This window comes from Perkinsus marinus, assembly GCF_000006405.1.
Source record: "Perkinsus marinus ATCC 50983 genomic scaffold scf_1104296952312, whole genome shotgun sequence".
In the NCBI taxonomy this organism is placed as follows: domain Eukaryota; phylum Perkinsozoa; order Perkinsida; family Perkinsidae; genus Perkinsus; species Perkinsus marinus.
The window spans coordinates 50,087-68,930 of NW_003208908.1; the positions used below are offsets into that span (position 1 = coordinate 50,087).

The 18,844-nt window shown below is 48.8% G+C and overlaps 7 protein-coding genes across 7 annotated transcripts; 3 read left to right on the forward strand and 4 right to left on the reverse strand.

Annotated features, from left to right (window-relative positions):
- Positions 1-3,246: 3,246 nt before the first annotated feature.
- Positions 3,247-4,476, reverse strand: Pmar_PMAR003128 (serine/threonine protein phosphatase, putative; the record flags this gene model as incomplete). The annotated part of the gene is made up of 7 exons (XM_002777018.1): positions 3,247-3,331; positions 3,381-3,578; positions 3,622-3,722; positions 3,773-3,946; positions 3,991-4,096; positions 4,148-4,296; positions 4,348-4,476. The coding sequence occupies 7 exons, from the start codon at positions 4,474-4,476 to the stop codon at positions 3,247-3,249; spliced, it is 942 nt and encodes a 313-aa protein (XP_002777064.1).
- Positions 4,477-6,533: 2,057 nt separating this feature from the next.
- On the forward strand, positions 6,534-7,825 carry Pmar_PMAR003129 (S-antigen protein precursor, putative). The gene is made up of 8 exons (XM_002777019.1): positions 6,534-6,690; positions 6,744-6,882; positions 6,937-7,027; positions 7,080-7,149; positions 7,207-7,341; positions 7,388-7,496; positions 7,555-7,636; positions 7,682-7,825. Exons 1-8 carry the CDS (start codon positions 6,550-6,552, stop codon positions 7,764-7,766), a joined length of 852 nt encoding a protein of 283 aa, XP_002777065.1. The 5' UTR covers positions 6,534-6,549; the 3' UTR covers positions 7,767-7,825.
- Positions 7,826-8,846: 1,021 nt separating this feature from the next.
- Pmar_PMAR003130 (conserved hypothetical protein) lies at positions 8,847-11,825 on the forward strand (the record flags this gene model as incomplete). The annotated part of the gene is made up of 5 exons (XM_002777020.1): positions 8,847-8,989; positions 9,041-9,386; positions 9,431-9,571; positions 9,637-9,773; positions 11,723-11,825. 5 exons carry the CDS (start codon positions 8,847-8,849, stop codon positions 11,823-11,825), a joined length of 870 nt encoding a protein of 289 aa, XP_002777066.1.
- Positions 11,826-12,045: 220 nt separating this feature from the next.
- Positions 12,046-13,501, forward strand: Pmar_PMAR003131 (3-methyl-2-oxobutanoate dehydrogenase, putative; the record flags this gene model as incomplete). Its single annotated transcript, XM_002777021.1, has 8 exons — positions 12,046-12,226; positions 12,276-12,373; positions 12,428-12,546; positions 12,592-12,727; positions 12,775-12,946; positions 12,994-13,085; positions 13,134-13,245; positions 13,335-13,501. 8 exons carry the CDS (start codon positions 12,046-12,048, stop codon positions 13,499-13,501), a joined length of 1,077 nt encoding a protein of 358 aa, XP_002777067.1.
- Positions 13,502-14,477: 976 nt separating this feature from the next.
- On the reverse strand, positions 14,478-16,618 carry Pmar_PMAR003132 (hypothetical protein; the record flags this gene model as incomplete). Its single annotated transcript, XM_002777022.1, has 2 exons — positions 14,478-14,702; positions 14,821-16,618. The coding sequence occupies 2 exons, from the start codon at positions 16,616-16,618 to the stop codon at positions 14,668-14,670; spliced, it is 1,833 nt and encodes a 610-aa protein (XP_002777068.1). The 3' UTR covers positions 14,478-14,667.
- Positions 16,619-16,734: 116 nt separating this feature from the next.
- On the reverse strand, positions 16,735-17,202 carry Pmar_PMAR003133 (heat shock 40 kDa protein, putative; the record flags this gene model as incomplete). Its single annotated transcript, XM_002777023.1, has 1 exon — positions 16,735-17,202. The coding sequence occupies one exon, from the start codon at positions 17,200-17,202 to the stop codon at positions 16,735-16,737; it is 468 nt and encodes a 155-aa protein (XP_002777069.1).
- A 9-nt stretch (positions 17,203-17,211) lies between these two features.
- Positions 17,212-17,981, reverse strand: Pmar_PMAR003134 (chaperone protein DnaJ, putative; the record flags this gene model as incomplete). The annotated part of the gene is made up of 4 exons (XM_002777024.1): positions 17,212-17,417; positions 17,459-17,599; positions 17,729-17,791; positions 17,840-17,981. The coding sequence occupies 4 exons, from the start codon at positions 17,979-17,981 to the stop codon at positions 17,212-17,214; spliced, it is 552 nt and encodes a 183-aa protein (XP_002777070.1).
- Positions 17,982-18,844: the final 863 nt, after the last annotated feature.

An 18,844-nucleotide genomic window follows, 5' to 3' on the forward strand; every position in this document is an offset into this window, starting at 1 on the left:
CTGAGCTCGTTATAAACATCGAGCACCACTCCAAAGAAGAAAGGAACCAACAGTAAGGCCAGGAGCACTATGTAACTGCCACGTGACAATCTCGTCATGAAAGATGAGTAGGACTAGACATACACCATGAATATGAGCTTCCCCATCTGGGGCTCTTCGGTGAGAATTCTTTGCATGATGGAATCCGTCGGCCCACGTACAAGCATGAACAGGAGCGCATAAAGACTACCGCGCATCCAAGTGAACTCGCCCACCTAGTGCGAGAGGATCGGTATCAGTATTAGTAGCGATTGATTACTATTGAGCTCAGTAGAACATGAAAGGGAAGCGCCAGGCCCACAAAGAGGACGATACAGAGTAGCGCTAGTGCGGCCAGCTCGCATCTACCAGACGATTCACGCTGCGCTGGAGACTGGGCATCACATGCAGCGTTCTATGACTCTGACGAAGGGTCTGAAGGCGCTGAATATTGTCATGTACTTGAGTAGCTTGAGCCAGACAACGAGGATGAGCTGAGCGAAGATGCTGCGGCTGCTCCTCAGAGGTTCGCGGAATATTGAGTATCTGGCTGGGCTCTTGCTCTTTCATATATGGATCGGCTCAGCGGACTGACGGCATGAAAGCTGTTTTTGGCAGTGGAAGGAGTTCAGGCCTTAGACTTGGCTCGCTATCTAACACTGATAGGAACTGCAGGCGCTTCGAGAGGTAGGAAAAGAAGAGGATGATAATGAGGAAGTCGACTATACTCCAGATGTACCTGCTCCGTGTCTATGGTACGAGTGCGCTCGGGAATCTTACTTGAAATAGCGGAGGGAGCGCGCCTTGTACAAGTTGGTGACGAAGTACAAAGTAAAGATCAAAAACTGCCCGGTGATGACAATTTGATAGAAGAATACGGAGAGATACTTTCCACCATCGAGCATGACCTACGATGGTAGACGTCTCCGGCCTGACCGCTGCGCCACGCATTACGGGCAGCGAGATCTGATCGATTGGTAAAGGAGTGTGCTCTTGTTTGACCCCGACCGAACCATCCGGACCGAATCTGTCGCGAACAACATAGATTGTCAAATGAACGATCGTTTTACTCGAATAGTAGCCTAGTGCTAACGATCATATTGGTATTGGGGTTGAGGGTGGACAACTCTATAATGACAGCTCTGGTTGCCATGTCGAGCCACTCCCACTCCTGCAAGTCGTCGCCCACCTGATGGCGGGGGGCTGAAGATCTCTATGAATCGGAGCGGTCTAACTCGAAAGGCTTGCACGATGTCTTCTGGCAAGTCGAAGGTGTATCCATCACCCGTGTACTCGTGTGAGTTTTTCCCTATCATGGGAGCTTTCTGAGTGGTCTCACTCTTGGATCGCCATCTGTTGAGCAGGTTTGGAGCGCGTCAGCAATACAAAATTACACATAAGCGTCTTTGGCGCGTTCGGGTGTTCCTATATTGGCTATTTTGAGCTTATATTGGTTACCATGGGACCACGACCCAAAACACACCTGTAATGGATTCACATGAGCAAGAGTCACGCGCCACAGAAACCACCGAATGAACAGGGAGAAGGTCGTCCTGAATTGCACAGCCCTTCTGTGGAGTGACAGCGACTTGTCGTATTCTAACGGATCCCACTAGAATATTAGTTTTCGTATCCCCGACATAACGAGGCTTGAAAGCGATGGATTCTGATTGAGGAAGATACCGCTGAGATGATTATGGTTTGACACACCCTCATTGGGTACGAATAGAGTGGACACATGCTCGGGCCAAACAGGAATGGTGGTACTCTCGAGACCTGAGCCGAGTCTTGAGTCGTCCTCAACCGTGAACCATACCTGAGAGGTCCGAGTCGAGAGAAGTGCCGTTTGCCAGTGTAGACCCGGATGGAGCCATCTCATTGAGCCAACCAGCGGGAGGGGTCACGGATGGGGCCAATGACGGGTACTGTTCCATCGAAGATGAAGCATCGTCATCGGCTGATCTACTCTGTAATAGTGCCTAACAACTCAGAAAGGCATCTTCGATGGCAAATTCGCTACAGCCTGGACGATGACTAATGACGATGGACATGTCAAATGATGAGCATTTCCCGCGGCTGACCTGCTGTAAGAGATCCTGCTCGCCGACAACGTTGAAAGCCAGGGGAATAAGGGAGTCTTGGTACCTCCATGAGAGCATATAGTCGTTCGTGAGCTAGCATCTCTACTACCAGTTCCAGAAGGAACTGATGTCTGTGACTTCATCTATTCTACATCCATCACGCTGGCTCTCATCTGAAGTGCACTGTCCCCAGTAAAGCTGTTGCTGTTGTCGGGATTCGAACTCCAGAGAGGCATCGATGTGGTTGTACCTCCAAAATGACATTTTTCACTGTAGGACTAACCTGTTACATGAATGCGGTCAGAGAGGTCACAATGGATAGGTAGAATATCATCTCGAGTAACATGAGTTTGAGATTTCTGTACTCTATTGAGCCAGCCTTGTACACGAACCGTACCTAGTTTGGATCCCGTACTGTACAAGCTCTGCGTTGCCGATATTATCTCAACAACACAGTTCAGCTAGAGCGAGCACAGAATACTCACAGGTATCTTTTCGTAGTGTTGCCAGAAAATGGTATCACCAAGAAGCTTATTGGTGTCTCGCTCGCGGGTAAATTCATCGTGTCTTGCATGGAAAGGGTTCTCGAGGACCATCACCATGTGGAATTACAGTACTAGCATCACGAACGCTCTCAATCTCATACGTCTCAGAGGAAGCCAGTATAGTGTCGACTCACTACGTAACAGCACAAGGTCAATAACATTAGTTGATTATATACGTCTCGCCATCACTGAACCTCGATACAAGTATGCACCATGTAGCTGCCGCCGGGCTTGCTATATAGGTCAGAGTATATCTATACTAATGTGCGAAGAGAGCGACATCGCCTATGGACCCTCTAATAGCGTAGTATTAGTAGAGACCCCAAACCCGAATTGATGATCACGCTCAGTTTAAACTAAACGCTTCACAAACCATCACGTGAGCCTCTTGGCCGATTCAATAGGGACCACAACGAGCGACTTTACCGAACGCTCGTGTATCTCGTTGTGCAACGCTTTAGTGATGAACACGCCTTCTACAAGCGTCATTCACTTCAAACACAAGCCGAATATATTGCTGTATCATAACGGGAATATAGATAGCAATAATAACCATATACAGTGCACGAACAGCATCGACCTCTTCTCGGGCCTTGGTGAGCTCAGAGGAAGTAGTCCGGTAGTTTTCGGGCAATATCAGGCGAAGACTGCTCACGGGGGGCCGGATCAAATTGCAGGAAAGTGTACCTGAACTCATCGAGTAAATATCGTCATTTCTCTATGTGGGTTGATATACTTAAGATTCTCGTCAATCTCCATGATGGCTGCCTGGTTGCCACATCGGTAACAATAGTTTGGTGCCGAGAAGATGGTCACCACATTCCGGTCGTGACACCAATTGTAGCCTTCCATGACCAGCTGGTGTGCTCGGGCGATCAACTTCAAACCGTTGGCGTGGTTGAACTGTTCTGAGATATCCTGCCCAAAGGTGTACCTAATATCAATGAACTCCACCGGAAAGATCCATGATAACATACCCAGCGCCTCTCGGACTGATTCCCCATCCGCAGCGTTCGTCAGGATCGGACCAGAGCAGGTCACACATGGCGCCCTCATGAGGAACCTCTTGCACACGATCCTGCCACAATGATGATACAGCTAGTCCAACAGACGACAAGCAGTGACTACCAGTTGGCGAACATGGTCCAACAGGTCGATAGAAGGCGAGAGGCCGCCGTGTTGACAGAAGATCTGATTCTCTATCAATGCTGTGAGGGGGAGGTAATCAAAGGTGTCTGTGAAGTACTTCCACACATTTGGATTCGAGTACTTCCGCAAACATTCATCATAAAAACCATAAACCTGCAAGCTGCCACTTTTCACGTACCAAGTGGTGCGAACTCTACTTGTGTGATTTGCCTCGTCTCATGGTTGCCACGCAGAAGGGTGATACGATCCTTAAAGCGGACCTTATACAAGAACATCAGCGCCGCGGTCTCCAGAGAATAATATCTGAGTAACCATCACAGTTTTCCACACTCGTTACGAACAAATTGCATCTACCCTCGATCCACGTAATCACCCAAAAATAAATAGTTAGTTTCTGGAGGTTTCCCGCCGATTCTGAAGAGCTCTTTGAGGTCCAAAAATTGCCCATGAATGTCTCCACAGACTGTGACAGGGCATCGGACCGGCTGAACATTAGACTCTTCCTGAAAGCTATCAATTAAACGATATGAAAAGAACGCGACCGTTCCCTCTACCTGCAACAACTCTCGAACCCTCTCGCACAGATTCTTGCATTCGGCCTCTGTGAGAAGACCCATGTTGGTAACACGCTCTATTTGCTCGTCCAACGATGCGACTTCATCGTCGCTCAGGACTTTAGTCATCTTACTGTTTCAATGAGCCAAGCGCTTGATGATACACTCGCTGCTGTGCCAAAGACAACAGGAATGGGAGAAATCACTCTGAGCACCAATACCATAAAATCCTCGCAAAACTACACGCAACACAAGCAGACGAGACGTGCCATGAGAAAAGGTATGATCTCATGTGACGGAGGGCACTCAGATGGTTCCAACAGAAATACTCAAGAGCTTGATGTCTTCCACAGAGGCACATGACTCGACAGGAGCTTCCGGAGGGCTAAAGGTAATAGGTAGCATCACTAGAAGCATGATCAGTCAGAAGCTAACGCAGAGAAAACCTGACACGTAGTAGTCCTCAATCGTATTGTGTGCGAGTACGAAAGCAATATACAGGAGAATTTCAAAAACACCTTCATCAGGGTTAGAACCCACGACCATTCGCTTGTATATTGCAACATCAGTACTCAGGTCAATGCAACCATCACTATATAGAGCAAGATAAGCTTTCTCTATAAACCCGTATTCCCTAACAGAGGCACTGATGTACTGGCCGAGACTCCAAACGCTCGAGTAGCATACTATTGATCGAAAGATACCTACGAAGAAGTACTCAGACAGAACGCGACGATTGTTGTTGCATTTTGCGGCGGAGCGATGGTCCAATTCGAGGAATATTTGGTATCGTTAAGAAGTGTGGTTCTCTTCAATGATTTCTCCAGCTAATGCGAAGAGATCCAGAGAGCCCCGTTCGGTGCCGATGCTAGTCCGGCAGTTAAAAGTAAGATACAGCGTAATCGAAAACAAGAGTCCCGCCCTCCTTAGTTTCTCAGCGCTTACAAATAGTATGGTTAAGCACTCAGTGATCTCTCTCCAGTGTTAGCTGGATCGCTCCTATACGCTCCCTCATCGCTGAGCTATAGAGATACGCAGGGAATCGTATATATAGAAATCTGCTGGCAAATTCTGATATAATACATGTTCAGATATTTCTACGCGACACCCCACGACCGTACCACCATGCTCAGCAATCTTGCAGGTCTTCGTTGAGTTGGTCTCCTTTTCTCTCTTACGACCAATACGAATGCCAGTAGGAACGAAGCCGACATAGGACAGAGAGATGATACGTCGGGAATAAGTATTACCACGCCGATCGCAGGGGCACACTAGTGGAGAATCTACCTATCTGGAATAGTGATGAGGATGAGAGCCAAGTTTAACGACGGGAGGAAACCCTAAAATGTCGTAGTACTCGAGACTTAGCACATCTGATGACAGAATATTGAAAAGATACGTTACCTACCAACTGTGATGCCGTTACCAAGCTCAACTTCTCGAACCGGCTCGGCCCCGCCCTTCAACCTAGTTCTATGTTTGACGTCGTGTATAATCAACGACGTGATCAGTCATCCAAATGCAATACTGATATCGATCGCTTTTGAACGTGGTTTTCACACATCGCTAGCTTAGCGTTCGAAAGAGGCCGTAGTGACAGATCCAACGAGATGATCCATGCGTATTATTACCCCGATGGTGAGACTGCTGAGGATCGGTTTGGACCTCCATAGTTTCAGTGCATGTGTGTGAGTTTGTGTTGTCAGAAATTATTGGTCCTGAACATACAAAAGCCGCTCCCTGTATGGCGAGAAAGCTCAACAGCTGCTCCCCCCGACCACAGCAAAGACAAGGGGAAGAACGTATCATCGATTCCACAAACGTTAAAATACAATAACAACTCCGGTATGCATGGTGCCGTAAGATACCACATCGTGGAAGCTGGTAAACCCCGTGCATGAAGTGGTGCGCACGAGTTAGATAAATCGATCACAAAGGCGCGCGCGAAAAACGTTGTCACCCCAACTTGAGTGGGTGCACCGGAACTCTTTACTGGGTACGCGGGTATGAGCAACTTGAACACTATAAACTGAGTCTTATTATTATGAATATCTGGTCTAGTCGTGCTGAATCTATCTAAGTTGGTCCGGCAAGAGGGTCATAGGCTACTAACACTTGTGAGCCCAGAAATTAAAGTCGACATAGTCGAGGGTATGAACAGGAATGCTGCTGTTGAGGAAGTTACTGAGGTTACCAATCAACATGTCTGCAACCGCTGGATTGGGGGCTCTCTTCGCCAAAAAGAAGAAGAAGGTAAAGTCGTTGAATATGACGGCTAAAATGAAGGAGGAGGCCAAAGTGGAGGAGACCAACGAGGAGACCACTGAGGAGCACAGTCTTGAGGTAGGGCCAGGTTCATGATGGTGATCATTATCGCTCTGAATATGCATTGATAGGACAACTTCACCGCAATAGTGAGCGGAGCTGAACCTCTGGTGAAAACCGAGACCAAGATTGTCAAGACGGATCTCATAGTGAAGGAGGATGAGGCAGATGCCACTGAGCAGCAGCCTGAGCCTGTTGAATCTAGTGAGGGTAACGTGGGTGGTTTGGTCAGTAGTTTGCCTCGTTCATTTGTCTCACACGTAGCGATGAAGAAAGGCTGGAGTAAGACGCCTGCTGAAGTCACCGCTGAGGTAGAGGAAGAAGAGAAGAAACACGAGATTGAGGAGGCTGAGAGGTACTCGGTGGAGCTTGGCGGTTTCCAGTAGTAGATGATGATGGTGTCTCAGGCTTGCTGCGAAGAAGGAAGAGGAAGCAGCCAAGCCCAAGGTCTATGTCCCTGCCTATTTGCAGAAGATGGTACTGCTTTGTATGGGAGGCACATTGTTTTGTCAGCGTGTGTGGTGATTGTGTCAGCGCGATCAAAAGAAGGCCCAGGAGGCGAAGGAGCGCATCAGAGATGAAGGCTTGACGCCAGCTCAGATGATGGAGTTGGAGAGGAAGAAGAAGTTGGCTCAACAGGAAGCCGAGAAGAAACAGGCTAAGAAACAGGTAATAGGGGGAAGAATAAATGTATGTTCCGATCTGGGTTCGTCAGGCAGCGGCTGCTAGTGCTGCCAGTGAGGAGAAGAAGAGGCAAGAACGTGAGGAGGCTCAACGTCGTAAGGCTGAGCTGAAGGAACAAGTCAAGAAGGCTATGGCTGCTGGTACGTGCCACTCAGTGTCTTTGATGCTTCCGTCCTATTCGATTCTCGTTGCTTTCAGAGGTTTCATCCAAACAAAGCACGCCTGAGGTCACTGCTAGTAAGGCTGACGGCAGCGCTCCTTATGAACAGCTCATCGCTAAGTAACGATTCTCTCGTCAGTGTTGTGTCCAGCTTTGGCCCATTAGGTACAATTGCAGAGAGCGAAGACCGGTGAGGCCTCATGCTGAGTTGGATCCCTGCTTCCTACCTCCTCTGCAGAATACAGCGTAGGCCTCTCTTCTCACAGTTTCTAGACGATTCTTCATTGTACACACTTCGCTACTGTTGCCTCCTTCACTTATCGACGTATCTGTGACTTGTGTAGTGTGTTGAACTTTAGTTATTGTGTCAATTACACCAGTCTATCGGCTGTCCCCTTTTACCAACTATCTGTCATAGTTGGGCTCAGCTTTATTTTTGTACGCGTCGCGATTACGTGAGCCTCACGTCGTGAAAGTTTGTCATGTTGTGCTCGCTAGTGGAGACAATCTCAGCCCTATTTGTCTTATAGCTCGCTGCTTGCTTCTATATCAGTGTTTGGATCAGACTGGGAACCAGGGGTCGTTGCAAAACTGACTATAGTAAACCACCATATCGCCATTGATGATGCCCGAATTACTAACGGCTGGAAGTAGCGAACTCAGTTCCTAGATGATGATGGCATTCTGAAAGGCTTGCCGGATTCCCGGACGGGAATGACTATTGTGCTCTGCAGGTGTCAAGAACCGGTGATGAGAGCTTCATACTGTGTTGTCACTGTGCTTACTCGACTTGCCTTTGACTGTGCTTGGCCTCCAATGAAAACAGTATGCACAGTGCTTGGTGCAGTTGGTGTCTTTGGCCACGGTGGAGACAGAGCATCCCTGTAGTCTTCAATTATGATGTTGGTGCTATCAGCGCTGACACAGTGCTCGCTTGTGACTATCAAGTCTGCTGTTAAGGAAATCTTGGCATGTCTATTTTCGAGTCGGAGTTCTTTATATCCGCGAGTGATGGGGGTGTCATCAGTGGCGCTATGGGAGGCTCCCATGGCGAGGTCATCATGCCTGGTGCAACTTCAATGAGATTGGAACTATTCTCAGATGTGGGAATTCAGAGAGTCAGGTCTTCTGTAACTCGTAATGATGACGTTGAATAGCAGTGATCAGCGCGGGTGTAAGTCATTAGCACGCGTCGGCTTGTCTCAGTTCTTGATGAGGAGACAATGTTTGTGTCGCGCGTGCTAATTTGGTGACCCCTTTCGGGTGTGGCAATCTAGCCAGAGGACTCACCGCGGTTCTCAGAGGTTTATTTTTTTTCTGTCCCCCCAGAATGTTATCATTCACTCAAGTCGCTAAGTGCTTTGTGCCAAGGGTCAGTGTCCTCGGGGCTTTCCATCGCAGCTTCGCTTCTTACGCGGGATACAAGAACATTTTGGTCGACGTTGATGCCCAGAAAGGGACAGCTTTGGTGACGTAATAGAAGTTGGGAAAGCTCTTCGTGAGTTAGCTGTATTTCTCGACTAGATTGAACCGTCCAAAGTCCCTCAACGCTCTATGTGACGACCTCATGAAGGAGCTGAGTTCCGCCACCAACGCGCTTGACAAAGATGATGCCATCCATGCTATCGTCATCACTGGAGCTGGAGAAAAAGCGTTCGCTGCTGGTGCTGATATCAAGGAGATGAATAGTCGACAAACTATGGCTGAGGTTTACAAGCAGAACATGCTCGCCTTTTGGCAGGATCTAGCTAATGTCAAAAAACCAGTCATTGCAGCCGTGAACGGCTATGCTTTGGGTGGAGGCTGCGAGCTAGCCATGATGTGTGATATTGCTCTTGCGAGTGAGAAGGCGGTATTCGCACAACCAGAGGTGAGTCTTCTGTCATATTTGTAGTTAGGACCCGATATTTGCAGGTCACATTGGGTACTATACCCGGTGCGGGTGGTAGTCAACGTTTGACTCGTGTGGTCGGGAAGAGCTTAGCTATGGAACTTTGTTTAACTGGCAGACACATGCCGGCAGAAGAAGCGCTTAGGAGAGGCCTCGTATCGCACGTACGTTCTGAGCCCTTTCGAAAAATGGCAAGTCGAGAGCAATTCGCAATCCATCTGAGCCTCAGGTCTATGCTTCGGAGGAGCTCGTTCCCAAAGCGCTCGAGATGGCCGAAAAAATAGCCTCCTTCTCAGCTCCTGCTATCGCGATGACGAAGGAAGCAGTTAACCGCGCTTATGAGACAACACTCGCGGAGGGACTGAGGTGAGTACAGTTCGCGATGTCCACGACCGACGTTCGGTCTAGTTCTGGGCGGAGGAGTTTTGGCTTCTCGCTGCCGAAGTTTTGCTGACCTAGGACTCAGTCAAATCATGGAGTTCATGATCATACTAGGAGTTGATTATCCCTTATGACAGTCATACATGTATCTCCATGTATCATAACCTGTAGTTCGTGCTACGAGCAGCTCGTAGCACGTCACCGGCTCGTAACCGGAGCTGCTCCGGTATCATCCGCAGACTTAGGTCGCAGTGGGGCCGCAGCATAGCTTGGTCTGGTTGGTTCGTCAGATGCACAGGCTCCGATCTGGAGTTCGTGATACCACCTCATGAGCCTATCCCATTGGGGTGCCCAATTTGGGGGTCGATGTTAGCCATTGAAATTCGTGATGAGTGCTTCTCTGCCCGAAGATGGCTTATTCATCCTCGGGCATGCATGGTGAGCATCCCTAGATAGGGAAGTATCACGGCCGAGATGACGTTGCGGCCACATCATTGAACCTGATGGTCTAGATCATTCTGCACCTCGAATATGGATTATCCAGTGTTGGCGTCCAAAATGGATACCAAAAACTTGTGGTTCTGATAGTACTATTTCTCCCCGAGTCATGCTCGCATTGTCAAGGTTTGTCTACGCCTACAGAGAGTGGCCGAGATAGGCGTATGACCAAGATTAGTAGGATAGTACTATTCTACTAATTAGTATAAGTAGGATACTCAGAGTATCCTACTAATACTAGAGTATCATACTCTATTTGATGAACAGTTGTAGACTATTCACAATCGAAGGTCTACCGCCGAGGGTATCTGTATCATTATTCGTTATGTGCTATGATTTGACCCTTTTCTACGATTTGATCCTCGACGACCTCATCGGATGTGATCAAGATGCTTCCAGTAACACCCTCACGTAGCCAACGAGCGACTCTCGAGTCTGGCGACCTTACGTATGGCTGATGATCTCGATCATCTTACTCTTGCTGGCCATTATGCTCGCGGTGGAAATATCAAGGACTCTTTTTGAGGGGATAACACGGATCGGGAGTCTTAACCTCACGCGTCATCACGTTTGATCAATATGTGAACTCCACACCGTGGAGCAGGTCGCTACGACGATCATCAAATGCATAGATACATCCCAATTCAAGGACGAATCTGTTGATCTGTTGTCTGGCTATAGACATCTTTCGCCGTAAGGTCTGGGCCTCCAACGTCGAGCTTGGTACGGTTATTCCTAGTGAATACATTCCAGGGAGAGTCACGGAACGAAGAATGCCGCTGAGTCATTTCACAGCCCAGTGAAGAAACTATTCGGGCACAGTGACCCGAACATACAGCGTCCCTCAGATTTCTATGTATCTTACCGTCAAGACGACGCGGATAATACTTATCATCCAGAGACCCCCGACAAGGGTCTTTTCAGACATTGGTCTGATGTGCATGACAGAATCGGTCGCACATACTCTGTTTACAATGTCTTCAAGCTCGTGCGGAAGGCATGATTAGCAATCACTGGACATATTCCAGGAATGTCTAAGTATGTCATCACTCGCCTCAACCAAGTTTGTTATTCTATTATCCAGGTGTAATTGAATGGTGACAATGCTACATTGTGATGTTGGAGTTGCGAGATGGGGGCTCTTTCATGGGGGCTTGAGGGAATCATTGCCCATGATTCATTGGCTTGCGCAGCGCAATCTAGCCGAGCAGCGCCTCAAGTCTTGTGGTGTTTAGCCTGATTCTTCACTTCCGGGCAATGAGACTCGTTATTGACGAAATAGACAACGCCGCATTGCCAATGCGTCATCGGGAGCATTCGAGCTGGCACAATTGATAATTCGTGATAGCCTACCACGAACTGTCAACTGTGATCAATTGATTATTGATACCTATGACTGATAGATATCGTACAGTTCCTTTCGGTTTTTTGATCAGATTCGAACGAAATATGTTCCACGCAACCTGGGCCTTGGAGGACCGCAAAGAAGGCATGACCGCTTTCGTTGAGAAACGCCAAGCACAGTGGAAGAATCAGTGATTGCCAGTTTCGTGTTCGCACATCTATGACCTGTTTCAATATCGCCGATAACGATTAGCCATAGACTCTATGGCATTGAGGTGTTGTGCATTTCAATCGTACTAAAGAATGGTTCTCCTGTAAACGTCTCTAGCGTGGCGGCAATCCCGTTGACGATTTGACAATACTCGTTAGCTCTTGTTTTTCGAGTTTCAGAGTTTGAGTCCCGGTTGCCATTTATATGGCTCTATCCCTAAGTCGAAGGTGTCTGGGAGGCAATGCTGGCACTATAAGCTTCCGTAGCCGTGCTGGGTCTGCCGCACCGGCTTCTAAGGAACCGTCTGAAAAGATGAACATGTTTATGGCTATCAACTCTGCAATGACGGTCGCAATGGAGGAGAATCCGAAAACTGTGGTGTTCGGTGATCCATCCCATCTCCGAGTTGTATTGACGGAATTGTGGATCTGCAGGTGAGGACGTCGCTTTCGGAGGAGTCTTCCGCTGTACAGTCAACATGCGAGAGCGATTTGGCCCTGAACGAGTGTTCAACTCTCCGCTTACAGAGCAGGTGAGACTGTTGGCAGCGGTATTGACTGCTGGCTCGACGATTAGAATGCCGTAGGGTATCGCTGGATTTGCTTTCGGGATGGCCGCTACGGGAGGACACGATGTCATTGCTGAGATCCAATTCGCTGACTACATATATCCAGCATTCGACCAAATCGTCAACGAAGGGGCTAAGTAAGACTTGTGCAACACTAGTGCATACTTCCGCACCGATTCGAGGTATCGCTACCGCTCATCGGGTGCTTATCACGTTGGAGGTGTCACCTTCCGTGCTCCCTCTGGTGCGGTCGGTCATGGCGGGCTATATCACAGTCAGAGTGTTGAAGCTTTCTTCGCTCACTGCCCAGGGATCAAAGTCGGAACCGTTGTCCACAGAGACCTTTGGGCTGAGTGTGGTTTCAGGTTGCCATACCGCGTTCCGCACTACAGGCTAAAGGTCTACTCCTTGCGTGTATCAGAGATCGAAACCCATGCGTTTTCTTTGAACCCAAGGCCCTTTACAGAGCTAGCACTGACGATGTGCCGACTGGGGACTTCGAATTACCTCTGGGCGTAGCTGACATTGTTAAAGAGGGTACCAAGGACGAGTTCAATCCCTAGGACGCGAGTGCCGTCTTGCAGGATCTGATATAACGGTTGTCGCCTGGGGCAATCAAGTTCATAGATGTATAGATGCTGCCGATATGGTCTCGAAGGAAGGTATATCAACAGAAGTGAGTTAATCTGCTATCTCCCGATTCAAATGGTTCCGCTTGTCATAGGTGGTGGACCTGCAGACTATCATCCCCTGGGATCGCGAGGCAGTAGTGAATTCAGTCAAAAAGACTGGGAGATGTGTCATCGCCCACGAGGCGCCTCTGACTAACGGCTTTGGTATGGCATTGAGCATCAGGCTGGTCTTTCATCGTCACAAAAATCAAACATGGTGTGATGTCTCACGTGATCTGTTGTCATCCTATTAGGTGCCGAAATCGCGGCTAGGGTACAAGCCGATTGTTTCCTATCATTATTGGCTCCCGTTAGCCGCGTGACTGGCTTTGACACACCTTTTCCCCTGGCTTGGGAGGAGTTCTACGTGCCCAATAAACATCGTGTTGCCGATGCGATTAGAAGCACAGTCAATTTTTGAAGGCGAAGGCCCTCCATGGAGTTTTCCGACATGAAGTGATATCGAGTTCAGAGTTTTGACTCAAAACTTTTGAAGGCATTTTACGTCAAACACGGGGGAAAGTTGTGATAGTAACTTCTGTGCCCTGGTTGGAACTCGATGATGTTCGAAAGAGCGAGTGAGAAGTTCCAATGAATTGATTCCCAGTTAGTCGATCGTCCTTAAGACGCCTCTTCGTAATGAGAATTTCGTCGATGAGGTTCTCGTCCAGGCCGAGTCCCACCATTGTCTCCTGGAAGCAATCAAAGTGATGATTCGTGACATCGAGGCTCTTTGGGATTTGAGTTAGCTCTCGACCTTTAGAAAAACTCGGCAACTTTTCTCCCTCCACCGTTGTAGATCTTGGGACATCCGAGTAGCTCAACGAAAGACTAGTATCAGACCGCCTCGAATTATCTTCTATGTGGGGTCACCGAGGAAATGGTACTTTATGCGGGCATCAGCAAGCACTGTCATCTGTAATCACTACGATGTGTACAAAGACTGCGGGCCGCAGGATATTCACACAGAATATAGGTAGCTCGAGGCCCTCGAGCCGAGGGTGCCATCCCCCAACATCGTTGAATAGGTGATGAAGGCCTACAAGTTCATCATGCGTTTCAACCCGACAAACAACGGGACAGAGAATTGTCAATGCGATACAAGCACTCTGAATACCAACGGGTTTGACATCCTTCACGCTGCTGATAGTGGCAGGCCCGCTCACGCTCTACCACTCTTGATGGCACCCACAATGCTCAGCCGATCATCACCCTACTGATGCGATCCCGACCCATCGGCGCTTACAACATGTCATATCGAGCTTTCACGTATAATGACGGATAATGATGTGCTCTATCTAGCTTAAATAGGTTTACTCTCCTCTCCAAAAGGCATCGTAGGATTGGTAGCACTCAACACCGTGTGGAGGTAACAATGAGAGAAAACGTTTAGAAGCGTTGACGCATCGAGCATGACTACTGCCGAAATGAATCTGCGACACAGAACTGCTCAGAACTTTATCATAATTACTTCTTATCATCACAATCAAACTTAATCATAGTAATGCTATCGCGAGGCTCTAAGTCAACGATCTCGTTGGAAATGTCAAACTTGAGGAATGCCTCCCTCCATACTTGACCACAGAACTAATGTCTGCTGAACAACCTTGGGCCACAGAATCCTGAATCATATCACAACAATATGAATGCCTAAGCTGCGGGTGAAATTTTTACTCGCTAATTTATCGTGAATGAGCATCTCGCACACATCACACAGACGAGAACCGTCGAAAGACTTACCCGTGTTTTCGGGAGGCCACATGTCAACACTTGAGCTCCTCGACTGCAAATTCTCTGCAGGAAGGCCGAGGATAGCACCAAGTTCATTTTTTATTCGAAGTCGGGATCTATCATCTCTTTCATTAACGTCCTCAGTCACATTGGCAACCGCTGTGACCAGCAATGATAACCTTCGCTCCATGTTCTTGTCACCAGCTCCGACGCTTCTCGACCTGCGAAGGTGTGCCAAAGGATTGCTTCGACGAAGTCGCTCTATTGTCATGAGAATCCTGGACTCTTCCTCACGGTGAACCTCTGTCACTGTAGGCATGCGGCGTAGTTGAGCCGAGTCCAACGGGGCGGCAATGGTCCCGGGCGAGTCAATCCACTTCCGTCGGACTTCATACACCAGGGACCTCGCTTGGCGCACAGACAGAGCGTCCCCTCTATGAACGGGCGACAGAGAAATGCCACGAATGAGGCCCTCGAGGATGATGAGTTTATCATACCATGCGGCTTGCTCTAGAATACGACCAGGTTTAGCAGAGCTGGTGACCTTCGAAATGGCCTCAACAATGCCATCGTCGAGCAGCATCTGCAGTGTGTTACGTCTCTCACACGTCGAGTCCTCAGCAGTGACCACCCAAACCAGCATTCTTGCCAAACAACCAGATAGCTTCTCTTTATACCTCGTATTCTTTCCACAATCATTCTCGCTCACTAGTGGCACCGTCGCTGAGGAGGAGCTTTTGCCAGGGCGGTCACCAATGACGAATCGTAACGCGCGTTTGAGGAAGCCTTCACTGTGACTACGGACAACTGCTATTGGCTTGACCAATGACCAAGAAGCCCCAGACCACGCTGAAGCCTGCTCTTGCATCACATCATACAACAGACCAACACGAGGAATTGCAAAGTCAGCAGTGATCCGAAGAATTGCTTCAGCGGTAGCCCTTCTAGTTCTAGCGAGGCATCGGGTACAGATCTCATCGCTTGGACTAGGTTGTTCTTTCAGTGAGTACACCCCCCGCTGTGCCGACTTTCGGCAACATTCAGGGACATACAAGGCGGCTTGCTCGATGAGGAATTTGTTGGCCTTGAAGACGTTCGTGGGATCCATAGGCGCTAAGTACTTCTTCCCCACAGCCGAATTGCAAGTGCTGCACTTGACATCACACACGACATATCTTCCTGTTGTGAAGGTTGTAGTATATGCGAGCCTCTCCTCGACTATCATGGGATGCATGACCCAGTCAACGAGGAAAGCCGGTCCTCTTCCACCGTGATAATTGTCGCTTAGAATAGCACAGTTCACAAGAACAGGCGTATGACATACCGCACAGTAGAAGACCATCGTATTAGGTAAGCCATTGTTTAGACCAACAGAGACACTTCGAATACGATCACCACCAACAGCTTCATCAGGATCTTGGCTGCACAAAGCGATCTCACGTGCCTCAGGAGTTCGAATAGTCGCAGGGCGCATAAGATGCACCGACGGCAGCTGAGCGAGAGCTTCCATATACCGACTAAACCTCGACATGAAGAATTCCGAGGCGTCGGTCGTCTTAGAGATATCGTCAGGCGTGGTAACCATTCGGTGTAGTAGAAGTCGTATTCGTTGAAGCATGGCTCTATTGACCAACGCGAGGGCCATGAGCTCAAGAGGGGTGTCGAGGGCATACACCAAGACGATCTCATCGATCACGTCTTGAGGAAGGTCTTCCCAACACAGACACCCTTTAGGCCGAGGTATACACAGAGGACTGTCGAAACCACTACAGCTGGTAGCGGTAGTAGAATATGACGAGTTGGACATCATTGAACTGTACTTAAATAGTCAGAGCTCCGTCTCACAGTTACGGTGACCCCTATGGCAACTTACAAACAAAAGCGACACTTTGTGGTGAACAACAGCAATCTCATGAGCACAGTTTAGTCCAAAGACTTCAATTGCATAATAAGTTCTCTTTGGCTTTCATTTATCACTTCAGGGAATTTAATGTTAAAATGAATGACCAAATCGCCAACACCTCCATCCTGTCGAGGTGCGCCTTTGCCTAAGAATCTTCTAGTGGTAGTGGCCGTCACCACTTCATCTATCGGAAGCCTCAGAATTGCCCCCGATAGCAGGTCACGGACTTCCACATTCACACCGAGAAGGCAGTCCCAAACACAGACATCCTCATCATAATGGAGGTCACCAGAGCCCTCAGAACACAAGGTGAACCCGTCTTGAGGACCAAACCTCACAGTAACCAACAGTGGCCCCGGTCTGGAAGCCCCTGGCTCTTCAAGTCCCATGCCCTCATAGCGCATGACCGAACCATTGACGGTGCCAGGCGGAATAGAAACTTTAAGCTCACGGCCTTGATCTAGTTCTATCGTCTGACACACGGCCATGCCCGGCGTTCAGGACACAAGCAGCTTGTTTACTTTGGTGACCCCTGCCACAGCCTCCCGTAGGGTAATGTCTAGCACACGGTTAGCGGCAGGGCCTTGGGACTCGGCTGCTGTTTTGATGCTCTCCTGCTTCTCACGTATGAGGTCAGCGAAAGGCGAGTACGAACCGAAGAAGGCCTCATAGACCTCCATAGCGTCGACCTTGACTGGAGAACCTAAAGGAGTGCTGATTCGTACTACAGTAAACAGAGGGCACCTTCCAAGACGGTCCCCGCAACGCCATAGAGGAGACCTTCATGGCCGTATCGATCATAGACAAGTCGGCTTTGAGAATCATTCAGGACCGAATAGGCCTCCGCCGCTAGCTGGAATTGGGATGCGGCATGAACGCGTGAGCCTGAGGGACGGTGAGCTCTATGCTATCATGACGATGAAATCGACTTCAGGATAACTTCTACAGGAAATACTAAAGTCCAAGAATGAAAGTGGTTCTAGTGGTTGTAGAGTATCAGACGCCTCTCCGTACTTTCAGGATATTTGTCTGGGTGCCACTTGAGAGCAGAGAAGCGATAGCCATTGCATATTTCACCTAACATGAAGTCCTCGACCACACATGCCCGGCGTATCGAGGGGGTACTCTGGGAGGCCGCACGAGGCACATCTAGGACAGCGTAGTAGTCTGGTAGCTTCAAACTCCTGGTGCCGAAAGGGATATCCCCGACAGCTCCGACTAGCTCAGTCGAGAAAACCTCAGGTTGAGCCTCGGCAGAAATCGACATTATACAGTTGGACAGGCCTTGCCTCGAATTCACAATGCGAACTGATTGAACACCAAGGGCCCGTCACGCGCCACAAAATACAAGAGTCTATTTCGGGGAGACGAAGACTCCTGATAAATTGTACAAGTGCATATACTGTGCCAGGAACCGTTACTGCACAATCACTTCTAAGTGGTTCGGTAAATCGATTAGGATTTCGCTGAACTCTGTGCCACGCTGTGCATCGCAGCAGTTGACTATTAGTATAGTCAACTCGGCTACCCTCAGTGAAGGTCCATCATCAACACGTAAACTACGTGCCAGTGAGGTTACGTGAAGCAACCGATGTGGCGAACTCGGCTGACCACTGGTTTGAATGCCTCTTATATAGGCTTAGCTGTGGAGAGGCAATAAGTGCTACTTGTGGTTGATATTACACGACGTCTTCAAAACTACTAGAGAGGAGACAGGTGGGAGTTGAAGCCGTGGACAGACCGTCAGGACTCGCGTGTGCGGAAAGTGCAGAAAGCGCACGCCAAAGTGATCGATTTGACAACGTTGTTGCACGACTTGGCATTCTAGTACGTCTTTTCAGCTGACTCGTCAACTTACTACTGTTATAATAATCTCATGAAAATGCAACCCGTCAGTGACAGTGCTGCGGTGACTACACCAACACTTTCCGGACAGTCCCCGACCAAGGGGGAGGACAGAAGGCGAAGGAGCTCTAGGAAAGCCAGTAACGATAAATTCGATAAGACCAATATGGAACCGGTAGAATACGTGGGAAGGCGCTACTAGCGCGAATAGATGGCATATACTTCCTTTGTTTTCAGCTCTCGCCAGACTCGTACCCCCGAGGGCATTCAGGGTCCCCACTAGCG